A 24,311-nucleotide genomic window follows, 5' to 3' on the forward strand; every position below is an offset into this window, starting at 1 on the left:
CCAACCTCTCCAAGGTTATCTGCCCTAACGTGAGGGCGCCGGTCGCGGAGAAGGCCTTCCGGGATGAGCTCATTGCTACGGCAGAGAAGAAGTACCAAGATTATCTCTACCGGAAGGCCCAGGAGAAGGCGTATTCTAGTGCCCAGGGCGCCTCGGGAGAGGGCTTCGCGTGGGGAGCCCGGTGGTGCGGAGGAGCCAAGCCATCGGCGGGAAGTCCGAGGCAAAATTTTTTGACAAGATTCTTCAAGAAGAGATTGGAGGTCCTTCCGCCGGGGGACCCCTTCGTCTTGAGGGTTCTTCTGAGAACCAGACTTCCCGGCCTCAGCCTTCAGTCCCCGAACCAAACTCGGGCGCTCCGGTCTAGCACTTCAGTGCCGGTGGTAAGTCTCCTTTGATAATTCAATATGTCCCTTCCGTTGATGAATATACCAGTCGTAGGCCCATAGGGTTCGACGAGCGTCTCCGTAGGTTTAAGATGCCGTCGACCCGGTGGGGGGATCATTTGAAGGAATTTTATTTTACAAACTTAGGAGATTACCTAGGTCGGTCCCGGATGGGCCCCGGCCCTCCGGAACCTATTCCCTTAGGTCCGTCGGCTTACATAGCGTCCAGCTGGTTTCGGCCCTCGGACAGTTATCTTGGAGATGATGCTGCCAGCATTAAAGTTCGGGACTTTGCTAGGGCCGAATTAGGGAGTCCGGGTAGGAGTAGTTTATTTGCTACACCTTTTTGTAAGCAGTCTCTCACGAACCTCTAACACTTGCTTATTTTATTGGAACAGGTACCTCCATGGATGCCATCCTGGAACAGCTGGCCGGGGTCCATACTCCGGTGGCTCCTCCGGCTTTCACCCCTTCTCCCCCGGCCCCTTCCTTGAAGGTTTCTTCCGGCGCCCCTCCCGAAACCATTGACTTAGTGGATGACGAGGAGGTGCTTCCGGGAGAAGGCCAGGGGAAAGGGTGGGACTTCTCGGAGGAAGTCGCCGAGGGTGCTGGAGAGCCTCAAGCCCTTCCAGTGGTAGCAGAGGAGGACGAGGAGGAGCCTGAAGTGGCTCTGATTCGCAAGCTAAGGGCAAGATGATTGCCCAGGACGAGCCGAAGAGGCCTCGGAGGGCCGACACTCCCGCTCATGGCCTAGACGGCGGGGTTTCTCCGATGGAGGAAAATCCTGCTCCTCCTCACATTGAGCTTACCCCGATTCCGGGGGATGAGGCAAGGCAGGAGCTTCGCATAGCCAAACACAACTACGCTATGGACGAGTACTCCCGGGGATATGCCGATGTGGAGGCCCTTAGGAGGATTCTGCGAGCGGAGGTTGAGGCGAGCATTAACCATCCGGACTATCATGATCCGTGGAACCTCAACCTGGATCCTTTAGCAGATTGGTTCCGTCCCCTTCTAGGGCCCACTTTGGCTCCCTTTGCCGCGGAAATGACCGGTGAGTTCGCTTCTCAGCTTACGCGCTGTGCGCCCAAGCGGTTTGCCACTTGCGCTTCCCTGAACTCCATCTTCCAGGTCCAGGACCTCAGCCATTCCCTCACAGTGGTAAGTACTTTGCAATTTCTTGCGTTTCCTTTTTTGGTGTTTGTATTTTGTTTTCTTCCTTTGAGGAATTTTTCCTTACACCCCGTCATGGTTCAGCTTGCAGCTGAGGCTGGTCGCCTCTCCAAGAACATTATAAGCCATGGCTTCGCTCTGTCCGATTTTGGGGACATGAACGACGTCAAGAAGGTCCTCCAAGACCTTACAGCGGAGAGGCAGATCTACCAGGAGGCTGCCGAGCGCCAGGAAGCAGCGGCCAAGGCCAAGGAAGAGAAGGCCAAGGCCAGGGAAGAGGAGGCCATCCGGAGGGAGGCTCAGGCGGAGGACATGATCCAGGCCGAGGCCCAGCGGAGAGGCAGGATGGAGGCCCACCATCAGGAGGAGCTAAGGGCTCAAACCGAAGCTGCCGAGAAGGCTAGGCGAGACCTTCGGGAGGCCAGGGAGGCTTTGGACGAAATGGCCGCCAAGGTGAGGTCTCTAGAGGAGACTCACCAGTCGGATATTGAATCCAAGGCCGCTCTGGCTGCGGAGTTGAAGGAGCTTCGGGACTACAAAGATCGCCCATCGGGAAGGCCAAGAGGGCCGAGCTCCTTTCTCCCGTCTCCTGTGCCCGGTGCCCGAAGCGCTTTGATGATGGTGTCTACATGGCTTGGGCCACCAATGATCAGAGTATCAAGCTTTCTTTTTATCCCAAACCCGAGGACATGATTGCCAAATTTCGGGAAAAGAAGAAGAGACTTGATGCTGAGCCTTGAGGCACGGATCGGACCTCGTCTTCCGCCGCGGGCTGACTGAGCTGCCATATTATTGACCCAGATTGTACCCGTTCTCTTTATAACTCCTTTTTTTTTTCTTTGTCTATACTTGCTGCTGCCTTAGAACAATTTACTTACAGGCGGCAGCTTTTATTTGAAGGGGAGACAATTTAAGGCACGTCCCCGGCCATTTATATGTGTATGACCTACCCTTTGGGCTAGGATATTTTTTTTTTTTTTATATATATGTGCGATCTTTTTTCACACTTTATATATTTCAACCTGTCCTTTGGCTCAGGGTTTCATACTTACGCTCTTTATTTTTGCGCATGTTCTTTGACTTGCCCTTTGGGTCAGGATATTTTACTTAGCTTGACCTGCCCTTTGGGTCAGGGTATTTTACTTAGCTTGACCTGCCCTTTGGGTCAGGATATTTTACTTAGCTTGACCTGCCCTTTGGGTCAGGATATTTTACTTAGCTTGACCTGCCCTTTGGGTCAGGATATTTTACTTAGCTTGACCTGCCCTTTGGGTCAGGATATTTTACTTAGCTTGTTTTTGTTTGTCCGTGCGGTATACCCTAGTACCCCCCTGAGTGGCATAGAAACTTTGTTTTTAAGGCACTCAGTTTTATTTAATATAGAGGAGGCATACATTTGGACGGTACAAACCCTTTGAACAAAAGCTAAGTTTAATTCGCTGCCGGTAGTATTTTACGAGGTGATCGGCATTCCAGGCTCTTGGGACAGTAGTTCCGTCCATTCTTTTCAGTTTGTAAGTGCCAGAACCGATTTCGTCCTCGATTTCATATGGTCCTTCCCAATTTGGTCCAAGTACCCCCACTCCGGGTTCTTGGGTGGCTGGGAAGACCCTTCTTAGGACCATGTCACCAATAGCGAATTTTCTGTTTTTAACCTTGGAGTTAAAATACTTGGTCACCTTCTTTTGATAAGCGGCCATCCGTATTTGGGACTCATCCCGGAGTTCTTCGACTTGATCCAGAGCTTCTTGGAGCGGGGCACGATTAGTGGCGGATCGTAGGTCGTTCTCTGTGGGATGGGAATAATGTTTCCACCGGACCATTGCTTCACAACCGTATGCCATTGAGAACGGCGAGTGACCGGTTGTGGTTACGGGGGTCGTCCGGTAGGCCCACAATACCCTTGGCAATTCTTCGGGCCGATTATTTTTACAAGCCAGCAGCTTCTTTTTCAAGGTGACCTTTAGGATTTTATTGACTGCCTCCGCCTGGCCGTTTGTTTGAGGCCGGGCTACCGCGGAGAAGCTTTTTACTACTCCGTGTTGGTTGCAGAAGTCAGTAAATTCCTCGCAATCGAATTGCTTTCCATTGTCTGAGACTATTTTGTGAGGTAAGCCGTATCGACACACTATGTTTTTGATAACAAAGTCCAACGCTTTCTTAGCGGTTATTGTCTTCATAGGCTCAGCCTCTGTCCACTTGGTGAAGTAGTCTACTGCTACTATTGCATACTTTACTCCTCCTTTTCCCGTAGGTAGAGACCCGATGAGATCTATGCCCCAGACCGCGAAGGGCCAGGGGCTTGTCATCAGCGTGATCTCATTTGGAGGAGCTCTCGGTATGTTCGCGTACCTTTGGCACGAGTCACACTTTTGGACATAGTCTATACAATCTTTTTTCATTGTTGGCCAGAAGTATCCCTGCCTCAATATTTTCTTTGAGAGGCTGGGTCCTCCCGTATGATCTCCACAGAACCCTTCGTGGACCTCCAGCATGATTTGTCTAGCTTCAGGGTCCGATACACACCTTAAATAAGGCATGCTGAGTCCTCTTCGGTAGAGAATTTGATCCATCATTACATAACGATGAGCCTGATACTGAATCTTTCGAGACAGTGCCCTCTCTTGGGGCAACTCACCTGAGGTTATGTATTTTATGATGGGGACCATCCAGCTGGGTTCTTGCCCAACCGTTTGTGTGGTCTCTCTTATTTTGATGCTTGGTTCTGCCAAGCGTTCCACTGGTACTACCCCCAGCTCTTCGATCTCGCTGTCCGAGGCTAACTTAGCCAGACAGTCCGCGTGAGCGTTCTTTTCTCGGGGGATTCTTTCTATTTTGTAGTCGGTGAACTCGTGGAGCAGTTCTCGGACTATTGTTACGTACGCGGCCATCCTTTCGCCGCGGGTTTGGTATTCTCCGGATACTTGGTTTACGACCAGCTGAGAATCGCTGTAGACTTCCACCCTCTTGGCTCCTACAGCTTTAGCCAACTTTAGCCCTGCTATTAGGGCCTCATATTCGGCTTCATTGTTCGAAGCTGTGAAGTTGAATCGGAGTGCTGCCTGGAGCCGCAACCCAGTAGGTGATATCATAGCCACTCCGGCTCCTGAACCGTTTTCATTAGAAGCCCCATCCACAAATACTCTCCAAGTGGGGATGGGTGGCTCCGGTGTATTGGCTGTTGCCTCGGCTTCATTACATTCGGTGATGAAGTCCGCCAGGGCTTGGCCTTTTACGGAAATCCGGGGCACGTAATGCAAGTCGAACTGACTTAGTTCCATTGCCCATTTGAGAAGTCTTCCGGAGGCTTCAGGTTTCTGGAGAACTTGCCGGAGTGGATGATTAGTCAAAATTCTGATCGGATGGGCTTGGAAGTATGGTCTCAACTTCCGTGATGCCATCAGGAGGCAGAATACCAGCTTTTCAATGACCGGATACCTTGTCTCGGCCCCTATCATGCGTTTACTAACATAGTACACGGGGTGTTGAATCTTTTCTTCCTCCCGGACCAATGCAGCACTGACCGCATGCTCGGAGACGGCCAAGTAAAGGAACAAGTCTTCTCCAAGGACGGGCTTTGATAGGATAGGAGGTTTGGCCATATGGTCTTTTAACCTTTTGAATGCCTCCTCGCATTCATCTGTCCATTCGAACTTTTGGCATTTCTTCAGTATGTTGAAGAAGGGTATGCACTTGTCCGTGGATCGTGAGATAAAACGGCTCAATGCGGCCACCTTTCCGGTCAAACTTTGCACGTCCTTATGTTTCTTGGGGGATGGCATGTCCAAGAGAGCTTGGATTTTCTCCGGGTTCGCCTCAATCCCTCTTTGGCTGACTATGAAGCCCAGGAATTTTCCCGACTTGACCCCGAAGGTACATTTTTTCGGATTAAGCTTCATGCCGTATCTCCGGACGACTTCGAAACATTCTTCTAAGTCGTTTGCATGGCTATTGCATGCTTTGGATTTGACGAGCATGTCGTCTACGTATACTTCCATATTTCGTCCCAGGAGGCTTTTAAACATCCGGTTAACCATTCTTTGGTAGGTTGCTCCGGCGTTTTTTAGTCCGAAAGGCATGACTAGGTAACAGTATACCCCCTTATCGGTCCTGAAGCTAGTGCACTCCTGGTCTGCCGTATGCATTTTTATTTGATTGTACCCAGCATAGGCATCCATGAAAGATAGTAGTTTAAATCCGGAGGTGGCGTCCACCATCTGGTCGATCCTGGCGGCGGAAAGCAGTCCTTTGGGCAGGCTTTGTTTAGATCGGTGAAATCTATGCAAACCCGCCAAGTCCCGTTTGGCTTGGGCACCAGGACCGGATTGGCCAGCCATTCCGGATAGTATACGTCGCGGATCATGCTATTGGACAAAAGTTTATCCAGCTCTTTCTCTAAGGCCTCGGCTTTCGCCGAGTCGAGCGGGCGTCTCTTTTGCTGTATAGGAGGCATGTCCGGGTTGACGTTGAGGACATGGGTGATGACATGAGGGCTGATGCCGGTCATGTCCTCTTGGCGCCATGCAAAAATGTCAGTGGCGCCCTTCAGTGTTTTTATTATTTTATCCTTTTCCTCCGGATCTAGGCCTCTCCCTATCCGGAGTACTTTGGTGGAGTCGTCGTCGCACACTGGTATCTCTTCGACGTCCTCTATTGGTTCTACGACCCTTTCGGATCCTATACGAGGATCCAACTCGTCTTCTTCAGCCTTCTCGCCGGGGGCCCCGGACCATGAGCACGGGCAAGTGGGTGGCAACGTTGTAACATTGCACAGCCTCTCCTTGATTTCCCCTCACCGTTCCGACTCCGGCTTCCTGGGTAGGAAATTTTAGGCATAGGTGTCGGATAGAAGTTATTGCACCAAAGTCGACGAGGGCCGGTCGGCCTAAGATTGCGTTGTAGGCTGTTGGACAGTCTACTACCACGAAGGTGCAATACTTAAACGTGCTCTGGGGAGTGTCCGGGCACAGGGTAACTGGGAGCCTGACTTTTCCCATCGGGATTAGAGTTGTCCCGTTAAACCCTGTGAGCTGCGATCCGCTAGGAGAGAGGTCCCGGTCGGTCAACCCTATCGCAGTGAAGGCCTCTTTGAAGAGCAAGTTCACGGAACTTCCATTATCAATCAGGACCCTGGCCACCACTTTATTTGCAATGGGGGTCTCTATGACCAGCGGGTCGTGATGAGGAAAACGCACCGTCTTGGCGTCTTCTTCCGTGAACGTTATGGGCTGGTCCATTAGCCGAGGCCTTTGAGCTGGGAGTTGAGTGACCTCCCACACCTCACTGTGCCTTGCGGCCTCGGCATATCTCTTCCGCTCCTTTCGAGTGTTTCCTCCGATATGGGGACCTCCGGAGATCATGGCTACCCGTCCATTAGGCCGGGGCGGTAGTCCGGGTATATGCTGGGCGTCACCTGCGGGAGCAGCTGGAGGCAATACTCCTGCTGTACCCCCTGGTGTTCCCGAAGGCATGCCCCCTGCCACCTGCCCCGGGTTAAGGTGGGGCAACCTATTTTTGATCCACTCATAGAGGTGGCCCAACCGGATTAGATTCTCAATCTCATCTTTGAGATTTTTACACTCGTTGGTGCTGTGGCCAATATCGTTATGATATTCGCACCTTTTACTCGGATCTCTCCGGGAGCTGTCCCTGTACAATGGCTGGGGTCTCCGGTAATGCGTATTCTGCCTTGTGGCAAAATAGACACGTTCCTGGGAGTCCGTGAGCTCTGTGTACTGGGTGTATTGGGGTGTGTACCCCTTCTTTTGGCGCTTCTCTCCCGTTCGGGTGCTGCCCTTGGAAGACCTCTTGCTTCTAGACCCTTGGGTAGGGCCTGTTAAGCTAGCGGTTGGGGCAGCCTGTGAAGGAGCCCGTCCATTCACCCCGGACGGATTGCCGTAATGGGAAGATGCGGGGGCGAGCTTGGCCCGTCGTATCCGGGAGTAGCAGAAAACTGTATGCCACTAATCGGAGGGGTCGCGGTCGGGACAGTACCCGAGGGCGATGCTCCTGGCATGTATCCTGCTATCCCGGTGGGATAATAGCCTCCGTAAGCCACGATCTGGGCTTCTTCGAGGTTAATATATTTTTGGACTCGCTTCTGGAAGTCTTGAAGGCTAGCAGCGCCTTCTTGCTGTAATTCGTTCCAGAAGGGAGTCCCAGTGCGGATTCCTGCTTGGAGAAGCGCAAGCTGTTGTCCGTCGTCGACCTTCTTGGTCTTCGAGGCTTCCTCTCGGAACCTCTTGATGTAATTCTTCAAGGTCTCGGTGGGTAGTTGCTTGATGTTGGTCAAGGCACTAACCTCCAAATTGACCTTCCTGGCGGCGACAAATTGTCTCCGAAAGTTGGTTTGGAGTTTGTTCCAACATCCCACCGATCCTGGTTCTAGTTTCTTGAACCATTCCTCCGCTGAACCGCTCAGAGTGAGGGGGAAGCATAGGCATTTGGCGTCATTGCTGACCCGCATGACTGTCATGACTCGGTTGAATCGTGACAAATGATCACTGGGGTCGGAGTTCCCAGTATATGCCGCCATTTCGGGCATTTTGAAGTTTTTAGGGAGCTCCGCCTCCAGGATATGCTTGGCACAGGGCTCCCGGTCCTCACTGTCCGAGTCGGAGTCATCTCCCTTCTGCCTCCGGGAGACTCGGGCAATATCTTTTCGAAGGATGGCAAGCTCTGCCATAATCCCTTCGTTTACAGTACCCGAGGAGACTTCGGGTCTGTATCTTTTTTGATCAAGGTGATCCCGGAGGTCACCTTGATTCCCATTGATTTGATTTCTCAGATCAATGGGTGGACATCTCTGTCCTCCTCTTCCTCTACCCCCCGGTTCCTGGTGCACGGAAACGCTTTTCCGGTCCCCTCGATCCTGAGGGCCAAGACTCCCTCTTTGGGGCTTGCCCCTCTGCGGACCTTTCCCTTTAGGGAAATCTGAGCGGACCTTTCGCGGATCCTGCGCCTTTTTCTTTCGACCAGGGGCAGAAGTAGGGTTTTTTGCTTGGTTTTCCTCAGCAGGGTGCCTTATAGGGCTAGGTTCCCTAGGCCTTTGCTGCTGGGAATCAAGCGAAGACGCAGCTGGCTCCCTGTCGAGTCCAGCGGCCATTGCCTTGGGATGCACGTGAATGCCAGCTGCCTCCATGGCTTTCTGCATGGCTAGCATCACCTCATGCATCTTTTGATTTTGCACTTTCTGAGCTTCGATCTCAGCTTCGTGATCGATAGCTTTTTGTCTGAGGAGCACCAGCTCTTGGTAGCTTCCATCATCGTAAGCGTACTCGTCGAGATGCTCCTCGTGGTTTTCATCTGGAACTTCTTCCTCGGACTCCTCTGCTGCCCTTGAGGCTACATCCTCTTCATTGGGATCTTGAGCATCTTCTAGAGGGCGAGGGTGACGTGTAGCTCTTGTCTCCACCATTATCGTGAAATTAAATGCTTGTTGTGAAGCAGCTTTCCTCAGCTCTCAATGAAAGCACCAAAATGTTGACCGAGGTTTTCGGCAACTAATAAAATATGAATATAATAATGAGCTGTAAGAAAGCGAGATGAAGACTTTTTACGTGGTTGGGGCGTTAATGAGCCTTAGTCCACGAGCCACTGCTATTTATGGATATCTTTATTACAGATTCTACACTTGGGAGAATGTTTCTCTCTTTAATACAAAGAATGTTCTTGGTGAGTTTTTTCTCTTCTTGCTCTTGAGCAGCCAAGATTCTCCGACCCCATTAAATGAGCTTTGAGGGGGTATTTATAGTGTTTTGGTGGGGTAATCCCTAGAATTGTCCTTACATATGTGTCTGTAAGTATCCATAAAGTTGGGCATTTCCGATGAATATACCATGGGTGATGCATGGTCAAATCCCTAGGTGCTGTAGGGTTTTTATGGAGAATGTCCTTTTTGTCTTATGATTGACGTGACTCTTCGCAGAGTAGCCGTCGCTAGACTTAAATGATCATTACCGTTATGCTTATTTCGTTTGGGGGTTGTGCCGTCAGACTTTATTGCGTGTTACAGTCCCAACACGCTTCCTCCCATGCAGCATTAAATGCGACTTGATTTCTCGGGAGAGACCTGACACATCCCGGAGTGCCTTTAAGCTATGCTCGCTTCCGGGAGTACCTTGTACTCCGGGTATATCCTCCGGGACCCATACGAATAACGCTTCCTGGTGTCATAAAAAAGACTTAGCAGTTCTTCCCAAGTAATTTGATCCACGTGTCCCCTCTTGACTGGTCCACGTATATTGGGCGATTTTAGGAGCAACATATATAAATATTAATATATTATTTTTAACATTATTATTTTTAATATTAGTAGTATGTGTAATTTTGATATTCTTAAATTTTATAGTTATTTTCTTTAAATTTTTAAAACTTTAAATATTATTTAAAAAAAAACAATAAAAAATAATAAGTGGTTTCTTTTAATTTATAATATTTTAAAAATACACATAACAAAAATTAAAATTAAAAATATAACTAAGTATATGTGCAATGGACGTAACAATAACCTAGTGTATATATAAATATGTTAACGCAGATTTTCGTTAACCAATAATTATTAAGCTTTTTTTGTAATAAATGTAATACAGAAATAATGAGAAATAAATAATATATAAATAACATGAGATATTTTTACGTAGTTTTGCAGTTAAATAAGCATACTCCACGAGTCTATTTTATTTAAGATTATTTTTTGAATACAAGATACAATATACAATTGATCGTATGTATTTTCTCTCTCAAATTCTCCGTCCCTTTTTCTAAAGAATCTGCCCCTATTTATAAGAATATAAGTTGGCAGTTATTTACATTCAATTCAAAATATAACCGTTGATGAAACGTAATCAATTCCTACGTTTCATTTAAATTGTATGTGGATAATACTAGATAACCGCTTAACTACTGGTAATTCTTATCCTTATAGATGATTAATGCTGATTTAGACAATTGTATCTCGCTTATTTCCGAGTTATTATCCTTGGCTATTATAATGTAGAAAAAACGCTAAGTGTTAGCAAATGATTCTCATCGTCAAGTTTCTTTAGAATAGCGAGGTGATTGTCTCGCTATTCATAACCCGAGGTTTCTTTGCATATATGTATTCACTCCTTCGAATAAATGAATTATCTTCTTGGGCCTGTGTATTCCGAGGCATGCATGTATCTCGTCAATATAGGTTTTAATAGTCTTCTATCCTTGTCTCGCTTAAGACTACATAGTCAGCAAGTTATGAATATTTTCTATTAATTCTTTATTTAATGAGTTATTCTTTTTCTTTGCATTTAATGATATAATTTTATTAAATCAGGTGGTTCATATTCCACTGTAAGACACGTGTCAATCTTTGAAGTGTAGCCGAATTTTGAGTATAACAATTGTCCCTTAAACAGTTCTTTTTTTAATAAAAAGAGCTTTTTAAATGATTGCAAGAGTATTTTTGTTAATCCAATTTTAAAAAATTACATGCTTTGAGTTTTGGTGGTTCATGATTTTGAGGCACATCATTAGCATTAATTTCCCATCTTTTCCAATTCTTCCATGTTCTCATCCGTTAGATCTTTTTCCTCATCTAACGGTGATTACTCTTAAAGTATAAAATTCAAGAAAAAACAACTACCTCACCATTTCTGCCTTTCAACCCTTCGAGCTTTTCTGCGAAAATCATTCTCGACTTCTCAATACCTTGCATGCCCTCTCTATCATTGACCTATTTTCTGGGAGTTTCTTCAGATTTAATCTTCAACCTCAAGAGTCCTCAGAGTACGTCGATTCATTCGTCTCAATTCTAGTTACATAACTCTTCCTTGTGCGAAAATTCACATCTGAATAGTAAGTGGTTTATTCCCTTCTTTTTGGTAATTCTTTTTTTGGGTTGGTACTCTTATTTTTGTGATTAATTGCATCATTGCTTACTCTGTTTGATTTAAGTAACTTCAATTTAGTTTTTTGGATAATTTCTGAGGTTTTAGAGAGAAAAACCTTAGGTTTAATACATTCATAGGCTTCTAGTTTGAATAAATTTCTTCCAAAAATTAGGATTATTCTTTTTTATAAAACAGGCCCAATCTGGTTTTTAAATTTCAACTCCAGATTTCCTAGAAATAGAATGTCCTAAGGAATTAGTCATTCCATTCAAACCCAAAATCCAAAAACCTCAATCCAAAATTGAGATAAATGATGCCAAAATTAGGAACCATTTAATAAAAACCAATTAGGATGAAGTTTCCAGTCGCTATAGGCGATTTTTACAAAAGATAACTGAGAGTAAACGTCGTTATCTGCAAGATGCAGCCTGGCCTAAACCTCAATCTTTATCTTGTATTCCATTAGGGAGACCCATATTTTTACCTCAAATCGCTGTTGCTTTTTTATCAGGTGACCTTGATTTTGAAATTATGTCCACCAAGCCTCGTAAATCAAAGACCCCCAACATCCTAATGTCACATTTGAAGCTGAACTTATTGAATCCAAGGTGAGAGCCATTAGAGAGTATGTGGGTGGTGTATTAAAGTCCTGTGGCATCAAGCAAAGGCGAGGATGCTACATTAGATCCGTTGCTCCAGGGGAATTCAGCTACTTCCGTCCAGAAAGAGTTATTCGCGAGGAGTGCGGTGGTGCTAGTACTAGTGGCTCGTCTAAGGTAAGCGCTTGGAGCCTCGAGCACATCAAGGCTGGAGCAGTTCTCCCCTTGAGAGAGTACTACAAAGAATTCTGTAATTATCTTGGAGTTGCCCCATTTAAGCTGAAAGTTCTTAATTTTTATTTTATCTCGCATTAAAAGAGTCTTTTCTCACATCTATAAATAGAATTGTCATCCACTGAAAAAGTTATTCTTACCTTCTAATGTTTAAAAATCCAATTAAACAAAAGAATGAAATAAATATTAATTTTTTTTTTTTTTGCATTCCATTTCATTACCCCAAAGTCCCAAGTTATGAAACATATGATATGAATACACGAGACAGGCATAATCATGCCAGATTTATTTATACCTGTAGATCTGATCTGATATGTGATGATGATACAGAAAGGTAGACCTTGCTACCTTAGAAAATGTTTATTATATGATAACAGATGTAGTTAGTTCTTGATCTCCAGAAAGGTAAGCAATTTTTGTATCCAAGATTCCTATCTAGAACAGACTACATCTGTTACAGAAGCATGCTTGTCTGTTGTCAAGCAGGCTTAACACGATCCCATGCGCCATTCTCGTCATCAAAGTCCTTTATTGAAAGGTTGTGGTTTTCTTGCAAATAGATTAACCCAGTCCATATTCCTCGGATGAGTAAGATGCTCACAAAAACTACACTACCGATGGTGCAAACAACCTGCAATTTCAAAACAAATAGAAATTGGATTAAGAATTTAAGACTGCATTTTGGTTAAAGATATCTTAATTCTTAAATGTTGCATCACTACTCATGTTATCTTGGCTTTTAAATTAGAATCTTGATGTATTCAATAATCAATTTCAAACCATGTAACGATATGGAATCGGGTGTTTAACAGAACTAGAACTAACTTCTCAACTCAATTATTATCATTAAACACAATAAACAGCAACAGCTCCAATAAATTGCATAAAGTTAGGCATGTCATCATAACTTAATCCAATAAACAGTACAAAATTAGGCACGTCTTCCAAACTTGTACAGTGAACTGCTCAAAGTTAGGCACATTCTCTGAACTTTTTATCACATAAGCATATACACCGCAAGTAGCTTAGGCTTATGTAAAACCAGTTGCAGAAGCATTAGGCAGCCTCAATCTACAAGACAAGCTACAGGTATTGTTAAAATTTACTTCATGGTGGTGTGGGCTTATAATCTAATGGGTAATTTTGAACCATGTTTTCTCGAATTGTATACCAGATGTATTGTAATGTAGTCCTATACATAGTTCTACTTCTACTATTCTTACTGGGCTCGAACAAGCATGGACATCAAATTATTAAACATGATAGAACATTACATGTTGGAAACTAAATTTAACTAGTGAAGCAATTAAGATCCGATGTAACTAAAGAATTAAGATGAAAAGTTACTACAGTACTGCTATGACTTATTGGTCAAAAGCATGACAAACATGCCAATGCCAAATTCTTAAGCCAGAGGAACCTCAAATATTTCAAAACCTTCTGTGAGAAGCACTTGCAAGACCCATTCAATTAGAGATCATACACAACAGTGATTTTAAGTGATTTAATGTAAGAGAAATGATTCATTTACCTCAAGAAACGCCTTCAAAATCCACAAAAAAGCAAGAATTAGCACTCCATTGACAGAAAATCCCACCTAATATCGAATTTCAAGAACTAGGTCAGATGCAAATTTATAAAGATCAAATTAAAAATGAAATGAAACCCCAGTTTTTCATTTCATGATAATAAATCTATGCTGAGAAGAACCGAGTATTTGTACCAGTTTGGTTGGGATAACTATTGGAAGAACTGATCTTACAGCTCGTCGAGCACGCCTAGAGATCTTCTTAAAAACATTCTGGACGAACTTAATCAAAAGATCAAGACTTCTATCTTCTTCTTCTTCTTCATCATCATCATCGTCATCTTCATCATCACCATGTCTACTGTATTCAGAGCTGATAGAACGGCTCCAACTGCGTGGATCATCCACAAGAGTATCACTACCCTGAAACAAAATTCTAAGCTAGAATCATACTTTAACAATCACTATACATGTAATACAAAAACCATGTGACATACAAAGAGAAAAAACCTGGGGAGAATTGGAGATTCGTCTTGAGGCTTGAAGGCGAAAAGGAGTTTGAAAAGGTAAAAATCTGAGTCTGAAATTTGAGGTATGCCGATGGAGATAAATGGAGTGAAATACTTGTTGACGAGATTTAAGTGTTTGAAATGATAAGGGAGAGAGTGTCGCAGCTAATGACATGGTTAGGGAAGGTGTGACGCTACAACATATGCAGATCACGGTTGTGTGATACAAAATTGTTAATTGAAAATTCTAAGTCTTCTAAAATATGGTTACAAAAATGTTGAATGCCATAGCTTCCGTTGTTTGCATTACAAGACTGAAACTGCTATAGCTTCATTGATGGCTACACCCATATCCCTAAAATATAAAGAAGAAGAAGAAAAGACAATAAAATGCATGGCAGAAATGATTGAGAATATACACAGTAACAAAGAACACAAAACAAAACAAGGCTTCTTTGATAAACAATCAAGTTAATTCCTATGTAATTCTAAACAATTATGATCACCCGTCAAATAATTTTGTCTCCAATTTTATACATAAATATATAAAAGAACTAACAAATTCAAATCAATCTTTAAGCAGAGATCGTTGTAATGCACCTCATAAATGACAGCAATAAGATTTGCTTCATAGTATCTATTTTATTGACAATAAATCAACCCTTAAATTACCTTTTCCTCTAAATAAAACTAATCAATAACTCCAGAAGTGTAGTGATTATAACTATACGAAAACTATTCCGAAATTAAGCATAGACGGATAAAAAAGGAGCAAAAGGATAGATAGAAATTGAAGCTTCATCTTTTAATCTAGGGTTAGGGAGTAATCACCTGTTCTTGAATTGAAGATGAAAACCCACTCGTGCACAGGGGAAAGCTATCTGAAACTTGGGCGTAGTTAGGTTGGTTGGCACCAAACAAAGGGAACCGAGTCAAGCCAGTTATGTTATGTGAAGTGGCTAATATCATAAACGACCAAATTTCAGTTTTCTGGTTTTTGTCTTATTGATTTATTTACTTTAAAAATATTATGATAATAATAAGAAATCTATTATTTATATGATTTAAATTGTTATGATTAACTTGTTATAGATTTTATGGTTTAATTTTACTTAAAGTCCAATTATCAATAAATTTTATAAATAATTTGTAACAAATAAATTTTATATTTCTTTCATCATTGTAAACCTATAAACATGATAGGGCGCTCATCCAAATCAATTTGACTTAAGCCTATATATTTGTTTTTGGGTTTAGATGTATATAAGAAGCTAATATACTAGGTTGCTAGAATAAAATAGGGAAATAGTTGTAAAATGACCATTTATCCCTTTTTTATTGAAGCTTAATGTCCATTTTTAAAAATAATATAGCAAATGGTCTTTATTATTTTTTAGTACCTAAAATACCCTTAGTTATATAAGAGTATTATTAACATTATATTCCTTCTTCAAATAGAAACAGAAGTTCTGTTCCAAAATCTAAATGACAAAACCTCTCTCTCATTATTTTTTCTGGTTAGTTTGGATTTCTTTATATTTTTTTGGTAAATTATCATGATTTCTCCTAAAAGGCGATGGAATATTTTTCTCTCATCCATTTATTCGATTCATTCGTTCGATCCAATCATTTTCTCCTAATTCCTCACAATCGAAAACGATGAAGCTCTGCTCATTTTCTTCTTCTTATGGTTTTCTCACATCTCCAAATTACAATGATTACCCCCAAACAACGACTATAGTCTCAGTCAAATTTTTCTGTCGGTGGTATATACATTTTGTATTATGGTATATATATTTTCTATACTATGGTATACCATTTAGAAAATAAAATAAAAAAATTTAGATTGTATATGAATTTTGTTGTATAGTATACATATATTTTTAATTAAAGAATACCAATCTTTAGTTTTTTCTTTCTTTCTTTATTTCATTCGTCATATTAAGATATTTATTTATTCAAAGAACCACCATTTTTTAAGTTTTTTTCTTTATTTTTCTTGTTTGATATACATAAGCACATAAAAATGATATATTTGTAGATTAAATGGATATCCCATAGAGTAAAATTAATATACCACGAGTTTAAATTTTTTATAAGTTTCTTTTTTGTTTGTCTTTTATTTATTTTTTGAATGAGATAATGTAATGCATAATATATATATAATGTAGTGAAAATTATATATACGTCAAATTTAAACTAATATTCAATTTTTTTTTTCTTTCCTTCATGATATATCATATTGCATACAATCGATATACCTAAGACCAATATGAATATATCACAAACTTAAACTAATATATTATTAAATGAGATTTTTTCCCCAAGATATATAATAGCATACAAAAATTATATACTACAATTATAAGCAGAAATACTATAATGAAAAATTAATATAATAAATTAAAAAAAAAAATATGTATACCAAAAACTTAATTTAATATTCCACATGTTTTTTTCTTTTATAGTAGTGAATGACCCTTTATTCATTTTTACTGAAGCTTAATGTCCCTTTTTAAAAATAATATAGCAAATGACTTTTATTATTTTTTAGTACCTAAAATACCCTTAGTTATATAAGGGTATTATTAACATTATATTCATTCTCCAAATAGAAACAGAAGCTCTGTTCCAAAATCTAAATGACAAAGCCTCCCTCTCATTATTTTTTCCGTTTAGTTTGGATTTCTTTATATTTTTTTAGTAAATTATCCTGATTAATTTCTCTTAAAAGGCGATGAAATATTTTTCTCTCATCCATTTATTCGATTCATTCGTTGGATCCAATCATTTTCTCCTAATTCCTCACAATCGAAAACGACGAAGCTCTGCTCATTTTCTTCTTCTTCTGGTTTTCTCACATCTCTAAATTACAATAATTACCCCCAAACAACGACCAAAGTCTCAGTCAAATTTTTATGTCGGTGGTATATACATTTTGTATTATGGTACATATATTTTCTATACTATGGTATACCATTTAGAAAATAAAATAAAAAAACTTGGATTGTATATTAATTTTGTTGTATAGCATACATATATTTTTAATTAAAGAATACTAATTTTTAGTTTTTTCTTTCTTTCTTTATTTTATTCGTCATATTAAGATATCTATTTATTCAAAGAACCACCATTTTTTAAGTTTTTTTTCTTTATTTTTCTTGTTTGATATACATAAGCACATAAAAATGATATATTTGTAGATTAAATGGATATCCCATAGTATAAAATTAATATACCACGAGCTTAAATTTTTTATAAGTTTCTTTTTTGTTTGTCTTTTATTTATTTTTTTAATGAGATAATGTAATGCATAATATATATAATGTAGTGAAAATTATATATACGTCAAATTTAAACTAATATTCAATTATTTTCTTTCTTTCCTTCACGATATATCATATCACATACAAACGATATACCTAAGACCAATATGAATATACCACAAAGTATGTAAATTAACTACTAGTGTTACTTCCTGAATATAATAACTTTGGCATGTTAAAAAATTGAAAATTGACCAATATGAATATATAATAACTACTAGTCTTTTATTATGTATATTTTTGGCATTGTACCAACAATTTATTAACTACTAGTGTTACTTCCTAAATAACACATAAGTAGTTGCCAAAAAGTAAAGAATCATGTATCCCCAGAGGAGTAGACATAGAGAGGAATTTCACAATATCAAGGATTTTATGACTAAGGATATGTAATGGTGAGGAAATGTTGTATTGAATACAACCTGTCAGATCCTATTACGGAAAGAATACCACATCCTACACTTGATCTGAATATCAAGGTGTTGAGATTATTTGAAATGCACTTTTTATTTTATATTAGTGTAAGTGGGAGTTTGTTAGATTTTGTGCCCTAAACAAAACACATTTCAATATAATCAGATTTACTAATTAATATAAAGATCAGAAATTACTTTTATGTTGCATGGTTCACATGATTTATTTCATGATTATACTTAATATACGTATAAATTCTATTAAGTTCAGAACATATATAAAGATGTATATATTTGTTCATGATTATAGTGTCGTCAGTATAGTGGAATATAATCATGATTATATGTTTAAAAGTTCAATTCCCATGATTTGTCAGTTCACTGGATTTAGACTAACATGATAATTGGCGACAAGGTATACTTACACCTTGGATAAGTGTTATGTTCTTTCCAGGGCATTAGAAAAGTTTACCAGTATCGGATGTATGGAGTATACATTGGAAGGGACCGAAATTGATCTTAGATAAGATATCATAAACTTACCGTTATATCTTTCTAAGTCAATATCAATGGTTGATCTTAGGTCTATGGATCTTAATCCTGATATGGTTAGGTTCAACTTAGTTGTATTATTTATGTTCTTCAAGTTCTTCGTGGACGCTAACCTATGGTTCTAGCGGATATTTACATCTTGGGAACATGGTAGTTCAATTGAGTGGGAGCACTGATCATAATTATGGAATCTATAGCTTCTATAAGTATTTAGAAGTGAAACGATGATTTCCTTCGAGCTTGGCTGAATGGAGATAAATGATTGAGGCCTCATTTCAGTAATTATATTAGTTTACTGAAGTATCATTTATAGTTAACTAAGTGTTTGAAGGATAAAATACATTGAAGGGTAGAATAGTAAATTTATCCCTATTCAATGTAGATCATCTATAAAGGATCTTTTGTTGGAAATTATTTTACCAGGATCTTAGATCTACTCACAAGTATGTTTATTAACATCCTAAATAAGAACTTTCTAAAACGATAAATTAAACACATATAAAGTTTAAGAAACCTTACATTGGGTGCAGCGGAATATAATGACTCCTTCCGTTCAGATATCTAGCTCTTGATTCCTTTCTGTAGCAGAGCATTATCAATATCTGAACCTGGATCTCTTTCTCTGAATCCTTGATGCTGAATCTCCTTTGCTGATGATCTTTCTTCACGATCTTCCTCACTATGATTGAGGTATCACTTGATGTGTGTGGGCACTACTCAAATCACTAGATTTCGAAATTCAAGAGGGAAGACAAAGAAGAAGTGGCAGCTAAAGATAGGGAGAGAGAAAGGCTCAGGTTTTTCTCTGAAGGAAAAATAGAAAATTTAAGTGTAATTTTCCTGAAGCCTTCACTATCTATTTATAGCATTCCACTAAGGTTAGGTTTGAATTATTTGGCATTAAAATAATGAAAATATCAGTTTAAATTTCCTACAAAAGTGGCTGGCCCTATACTAGTGGATTTGGGCCTCACTTTTTGCAATTTTGCAGTTTTACCTTTTCTGCATCTGATTTTCTCAAAAATGCCAATTTTCTAATTCAACCATTTAAATGCCAATTCTAACTATTTAATAACTATAAATAATTATTAAATTTGTCATTTATCATATTTATTAATTGAACCATACAAAGTATCATAATTAACAAATATGCCCCTATTAACTCTTTCTTTACAATTTCGCCCTTACTTAGTGAAAAATTCACAAATAGACATAGTCTAATTTGAGAATTATAATTGATTAATCAAAACCAATTACATGAGTCTTACAAGCAATATTATCTCAACTAGTGGGGGGACCATGGGTCTATATAACCGAGCTTCCAATAAGTAGATCAAGAATTTATTACTAAAATTCACTAACTTATTAATTCTTCGTTGAATCCACGCATAGAACTTAGAATTGCACTCTCAGTTATATAGAATGCTCTATATGTTCCACCATATAGACACATCATTAGTTATCCATTGTTATAATCCTAATGTGATCAATGATCCTCTATATGAATGATCTACACAGTAAAGGGATTAAATTACCGTTTATGTGAAATGAGTACTCCACCATTTATGTTCGTTTGGTCAAGCTCGAAGGAGATCATCCTTTGCTTACTATTCGCCAGATAGAAGCTATAGATTCCATGTTAATGCTAGCGCTCCCACTCAATTGCACTACCGTGTTCCCAAAATGTATGTATCACCCTGACCTAAAAGTAGGCTTAACTAACAAATCAAAGAACACGAATAGCCTTTCAAGATTGAGCCTAATCATAACAGGATTAAGAACATTTGATCTAGGATCAACTAGGCGATATTGACTTGAATAGATATTACGGTAAGTTTAATAAATCTAAGTCAAAGTTCAATATCGGTCCCTTCCGATGCATACTCCATGCATCCAACCTGAGCTTTACTTTAACCAATGCTCTGGAAAGAACATAGTATTTCTCCAAATGCAAGTAAACTCTGTTGTAGATTATCATATCAGTAAAACCCTATGTCTGATAAATCTAGGAAACTTTATTCACATAGTCATGTTTACTTTCCAATGTGTTGACGACACAATAAACAGGATCAAGTATGTGAAAAGGGTTTCAGATGAATTTATACATTATATACATATAATCATGAAGTAAATCATGTGAACCATGCAACATTAAATGTTATTTCTGATCTATATTAATAAGTAAATCTGATTATATTGAAATGAGTTTTATTTAGGGCATAAAACCCAACATCTTTGACTATTAGGATTGTAACAATGGATAATCATAACGTATCTATATCGTGCTACATATAGAGTGTTCTATATGATTGAGAGTGCTATTCAATTCTAAATCTATAGTGGCGCAAGGTGGAATTAATGAGTTAGAGAATTTACTTAGTAAATTCTAGATCTACTTATTGAAAGCTCGTTTATATAGGCCCATGGTCCCCTCACTAGTTGAGATAATACTGCTTCCAGACTCACTTAATTAGTTTTAATTAATCAATTATAATTCTAAAATTAGACTATGTCTTATTTAAAAAATTTCACTAAGCAAAGACTTAATTGTGAAGAAAAGAGGTTTTGGGGTCAGTTTGTTAATTAAGAGACTTTGAAAGGTCTAATTAATAAATTAAATAAATGACAATTTTATTTTGTAATTAATTAGTATTAAATAAATAGTTTTGACATTTATAGGATTGAATTGTAAATTATGGTATTATTGAAAGAAGAATAAGTTGTTGAAATAAAATGGCAAAATTATAACTAGAGAATGGTCCCTTTAAGTGTACGCCCATTAAAAGATTTTTGCCCAATATTTTATTCTTTATTAATCCATATAATTCAGCCCTAAGCCCTAGTTGAAACACTATAAAAGGAACATGATGCTCTCACTTATCCACTTGATGTCTTCAACCAAATCAAACCTAGTTTTCTCTGTCAGACAATTAATAGACGAGAGAGTTTCTTCCATAGTGATTTCACCTCCTTCATTGTTCTTCACCATATTCGAACCTTGAGTGATAGAGTGCCATGCCCACCACATATCAAGTCAAGTACTCAATCATAGTGAGTAAGTCGGTGGTAACCAAATCCAAAGGAGAGAAAGAGATCCAGGCTCAGATCTGAGCGGAAGGAGTCATTATATTCCGCTGCAACCAATGTAAGGTTTTCTAAAACTCTTATGTGTTTAATTTCATTGTTTTAGAGATTTTCATATTTAGGATGTTAATTCAACATACTTGTTAGTATATCTAGATCTTGGTAAAATATTCCCAACAGTACCAAGCTACAAGAGTAGTCTTGATAGGTTCACCTATATGAATGTCGAAGTGGGGCTGCTTCTAATGGAATTTGGGGATAAGTTTATAGAGTGTTTTAGGATAAATGTACATGGCCATAATTAACACAGAGCTTTTGAATAAATCCTTGAAAGATCGATGTGTGGTACGATAGGGGTGTTCATAAAATAGCCGATCAAATCCAATCCAATCCGCAAAATGCGGATATCCGCACTTGTGCGGATTGGATTGGATTGAAAATTCAAAATCCGCACTTGTGCGGATTGGATGTTGATCGACATGTAAAAGTAAACGATCCAATCCAATCCACACATATTTATAACAAAATTAAAAAATTATATATACAAATAACATTACGAAAATAGTAATTTAAAAGTCTAATACATATAATACAATTATATTGCAAAACTTAATAGATAAAATGTATATTCTATTCTTATATATTTTTTTTTTCTACATACAATTTTTTTTTTTTTTGAATAATTCTACATACAATTTTAAATAAAATTAAATATTTGTTATGAAATAATATAAAATAATATAAAGTAGATGAGAAGAAAGAAGAAGAAGATGAAGAGAGAAAGAGAAAGTGAATGAGAATTTCTGAGTTGTTTATTTTAATGGGGTGAACCCCTATTTATACAAATACAAGAGTGAGATATTAAGAAACTAAGAAAAAGGGAAACTAAGGAAAAGAGGAATGTTGATTACAATTCATGGTAATAAATAAAAGATTTGGACATTCACATAATTATTAATATTTATAACACTCCCCCTTGGATGTCCATAATAGCTGCCTTATTAAAAATTTTGCTGAAAACTTGGTCAAAGGAAAAAGAGTATAGTGTAAACTAACTCCCTCCCCCTCATTTAGGCATTTGTGGAGATCTTCTAATCGACGAATTTCGATCTTGTCTGCCATCTTCTCAAATGTTGATGTTGGTAATAACTTTGTGAATAAGTTTGTAAGATTGACACTTGATTGAATATGTTGAACACCAATATGCATTTTCTTGAAGCGTATAAAGAAGAATTTCGTGAAATGTGTTCTAACTCTATCTCCTTCAATGTACCTCCTTTTAGTTGAACGATGCAAGCAGTATTATCCATAGAGAATTGCTTGGGTTGATACTTCTTTATTGAGTGCAATCCATATGTTTCCCGAATATGCTATGCCAATGATCTCACTCACACACATTCTCTACTTGCTTCATAAAATGCAAGTATGTTAACATGATTTATAGTTGCCTCGTTAAAAACCTTGCCAGAAAAACCCAGTGGGACAAAATCTGAGCTAAGGGAAAAAAGAGTACAATATATATTTCATATTCATAACTATTTGCAAGTTGCCTCGTTAAAAACCTTGCCAGGAAAACCCAGTGGGACAAAACCTGAGCTAAGGGAAAAAGAGTGCAACATGAATATGTCTCCCACTCATGCACATATGATCCATAATTCTTTTGGTGATAATAAATCTCATAAGATTATTGTTATCACTTTTAAAATATCACCATATATAATCTTTGATCATATATTTTCTATAACTCTTCCAGAGTATGTATGGACTTCTAAATTATAGATGAGGGGTTCGTGGAACATTAGTCTTTATCCAACTAATTGTATCATTCATGTGTGTACACAACTTTGTTCATACGAAAATTTAAAATTTCAAGTAGATATGAACATAACACATTAATGGTACTACAAATTTTCATTTGTGACAATGATGGTACTCCAAGACCATATATTTATTCCATCTTGTTTTATGATCTTAATTTCCATATCAAATGATCATATATCTATAATTCTTGATACATATAAAGTACTTCAGGACTTCAATACTAATGAACAAACTTTATACATTAATATTTCTCGAAATACAAAAGAAATAAAAGTTTGTTCTTCAATTAATCAAAAACTCTTCAAGAGTCTATCACAACGTATAATTTACGTATTTATACTGCATAGACAACCATACGTATTTTTCAAACAATAATTTACTTACATGTCTTTATTTCATACAAAGATCTTTGTCATATAGTGCGCGCGACTTAGAATTTATATCACTTAAGACATGTATTAAATTCTTCTAGAATTTTTAGATAAGGCTTATTTCAAATTCTCATTATATTAGGAGCTCCAAATAAATAATCTTTTGTTGCAACATTTATGTGACGCTTATAAATCCTCATAAAATATATTGCAGGCTATAATCAAATCATGATTATATTTTCTCAATATTTAAGCCTTACTTCAATCAATCTCATGTCTATGCAAACTTTGTACAACAATTCATTATGTACAAATACATATATGCAAATTTCTCATTAGAAATATTTATTTGCACACCCTACAGGTCTTACTTCACTTTATGTGAGTAAATTTGCCTGGATTTTGTCATAATATTTTGGCCAAAAATCAAAATGTATGTCGATAATTCTCGA

General features: G+C 38.8%; 1 protein-coding gene across 2 annotated transcripts; it reads right to left on the bottom strand.

Moving 5' to 3' along the window:
* Positions 1–12,430: 12,430 nt before the first annotated feature.
* Positions 12,431–15,350, bottom strand: LOC133028914 (protein SHORT HYPOCOTYL IN WHITE LIGHT 1-like). 2 transcript variants are annotated; one of them, XM_061107194.1, is made up of 5 exons: positions 15,124–15,350; positions 14,294–14,647; positions 13,979–14,206; positions 13,787–13,852; positions 12,431–12,886 (listed from the first exon to the last, which is right to left on the bottom strand). In XM_061107194.1, the coding sequence occupies exons 2-5, from the start codon at positions 14,465–14,467 to the stop codon at positions 12,734–12,736; spliced, it is 621 nt and encodes a 206-aa protein (XP_060963177.1). In that variant the 5' UTR covers positions 14,468–14,647; positions 15,124–15,350; the 3' UTR covers positions 12,431–12,733. The 2 variants fall into 2 exon arrangements, with proteins under 2 accessions (XP_060963177.1, XP_060963178.1); XM_061107195.1 differs by having other exon boundaries at positions 14,965–15,250.
* Positions 15,351–24,311: the final 8,961 nt, after the last annotated feature.

Source organism: Cannabis sativa, chromosome X (genome assembly GCF_029168945.1).
Source record: "Cannabis sativa cultivar Pink pepper isolate KNU-18-1 chromosome X, ASM2916894v1, whole genome shotgun sequence".
Classification (NCBI taxonomy): domain Eukaryota; kingdom Viridiplantae; phylum Streptophyta; class Magnoliopsida; order Rosales; family Cannabaceae; genus Cannabis; species Cannabis sativa.

What these genes read in the sequence shown, in the direction of transcription:
- LOC133028914 (XM_061107194.1), bottom strand. Translation starts at nt 14,467, where the DNA reads ATGTCATTAGCTGCGACACTCTCTCCCTTATCATTTCAAACACTTAAA. An exon ending in GAATCTCCAATTCTCCCCAG is followed by an intron (nt 14,207 to 14,293) that starts GTTTTTTCTCTT and finishes ATTTTGTTTCAG; the next exon opens with GGTAGTGATACTCTTGTGGA. An exon ending in TAGTTATCCCAACCAAACTG is followed by an intron (nt 13,853 to 13,978) that starts GTACAAATACTC and finishes ATTCGATATTAG; the next exon opens with GTGGGATTTTCTGTCAATGG.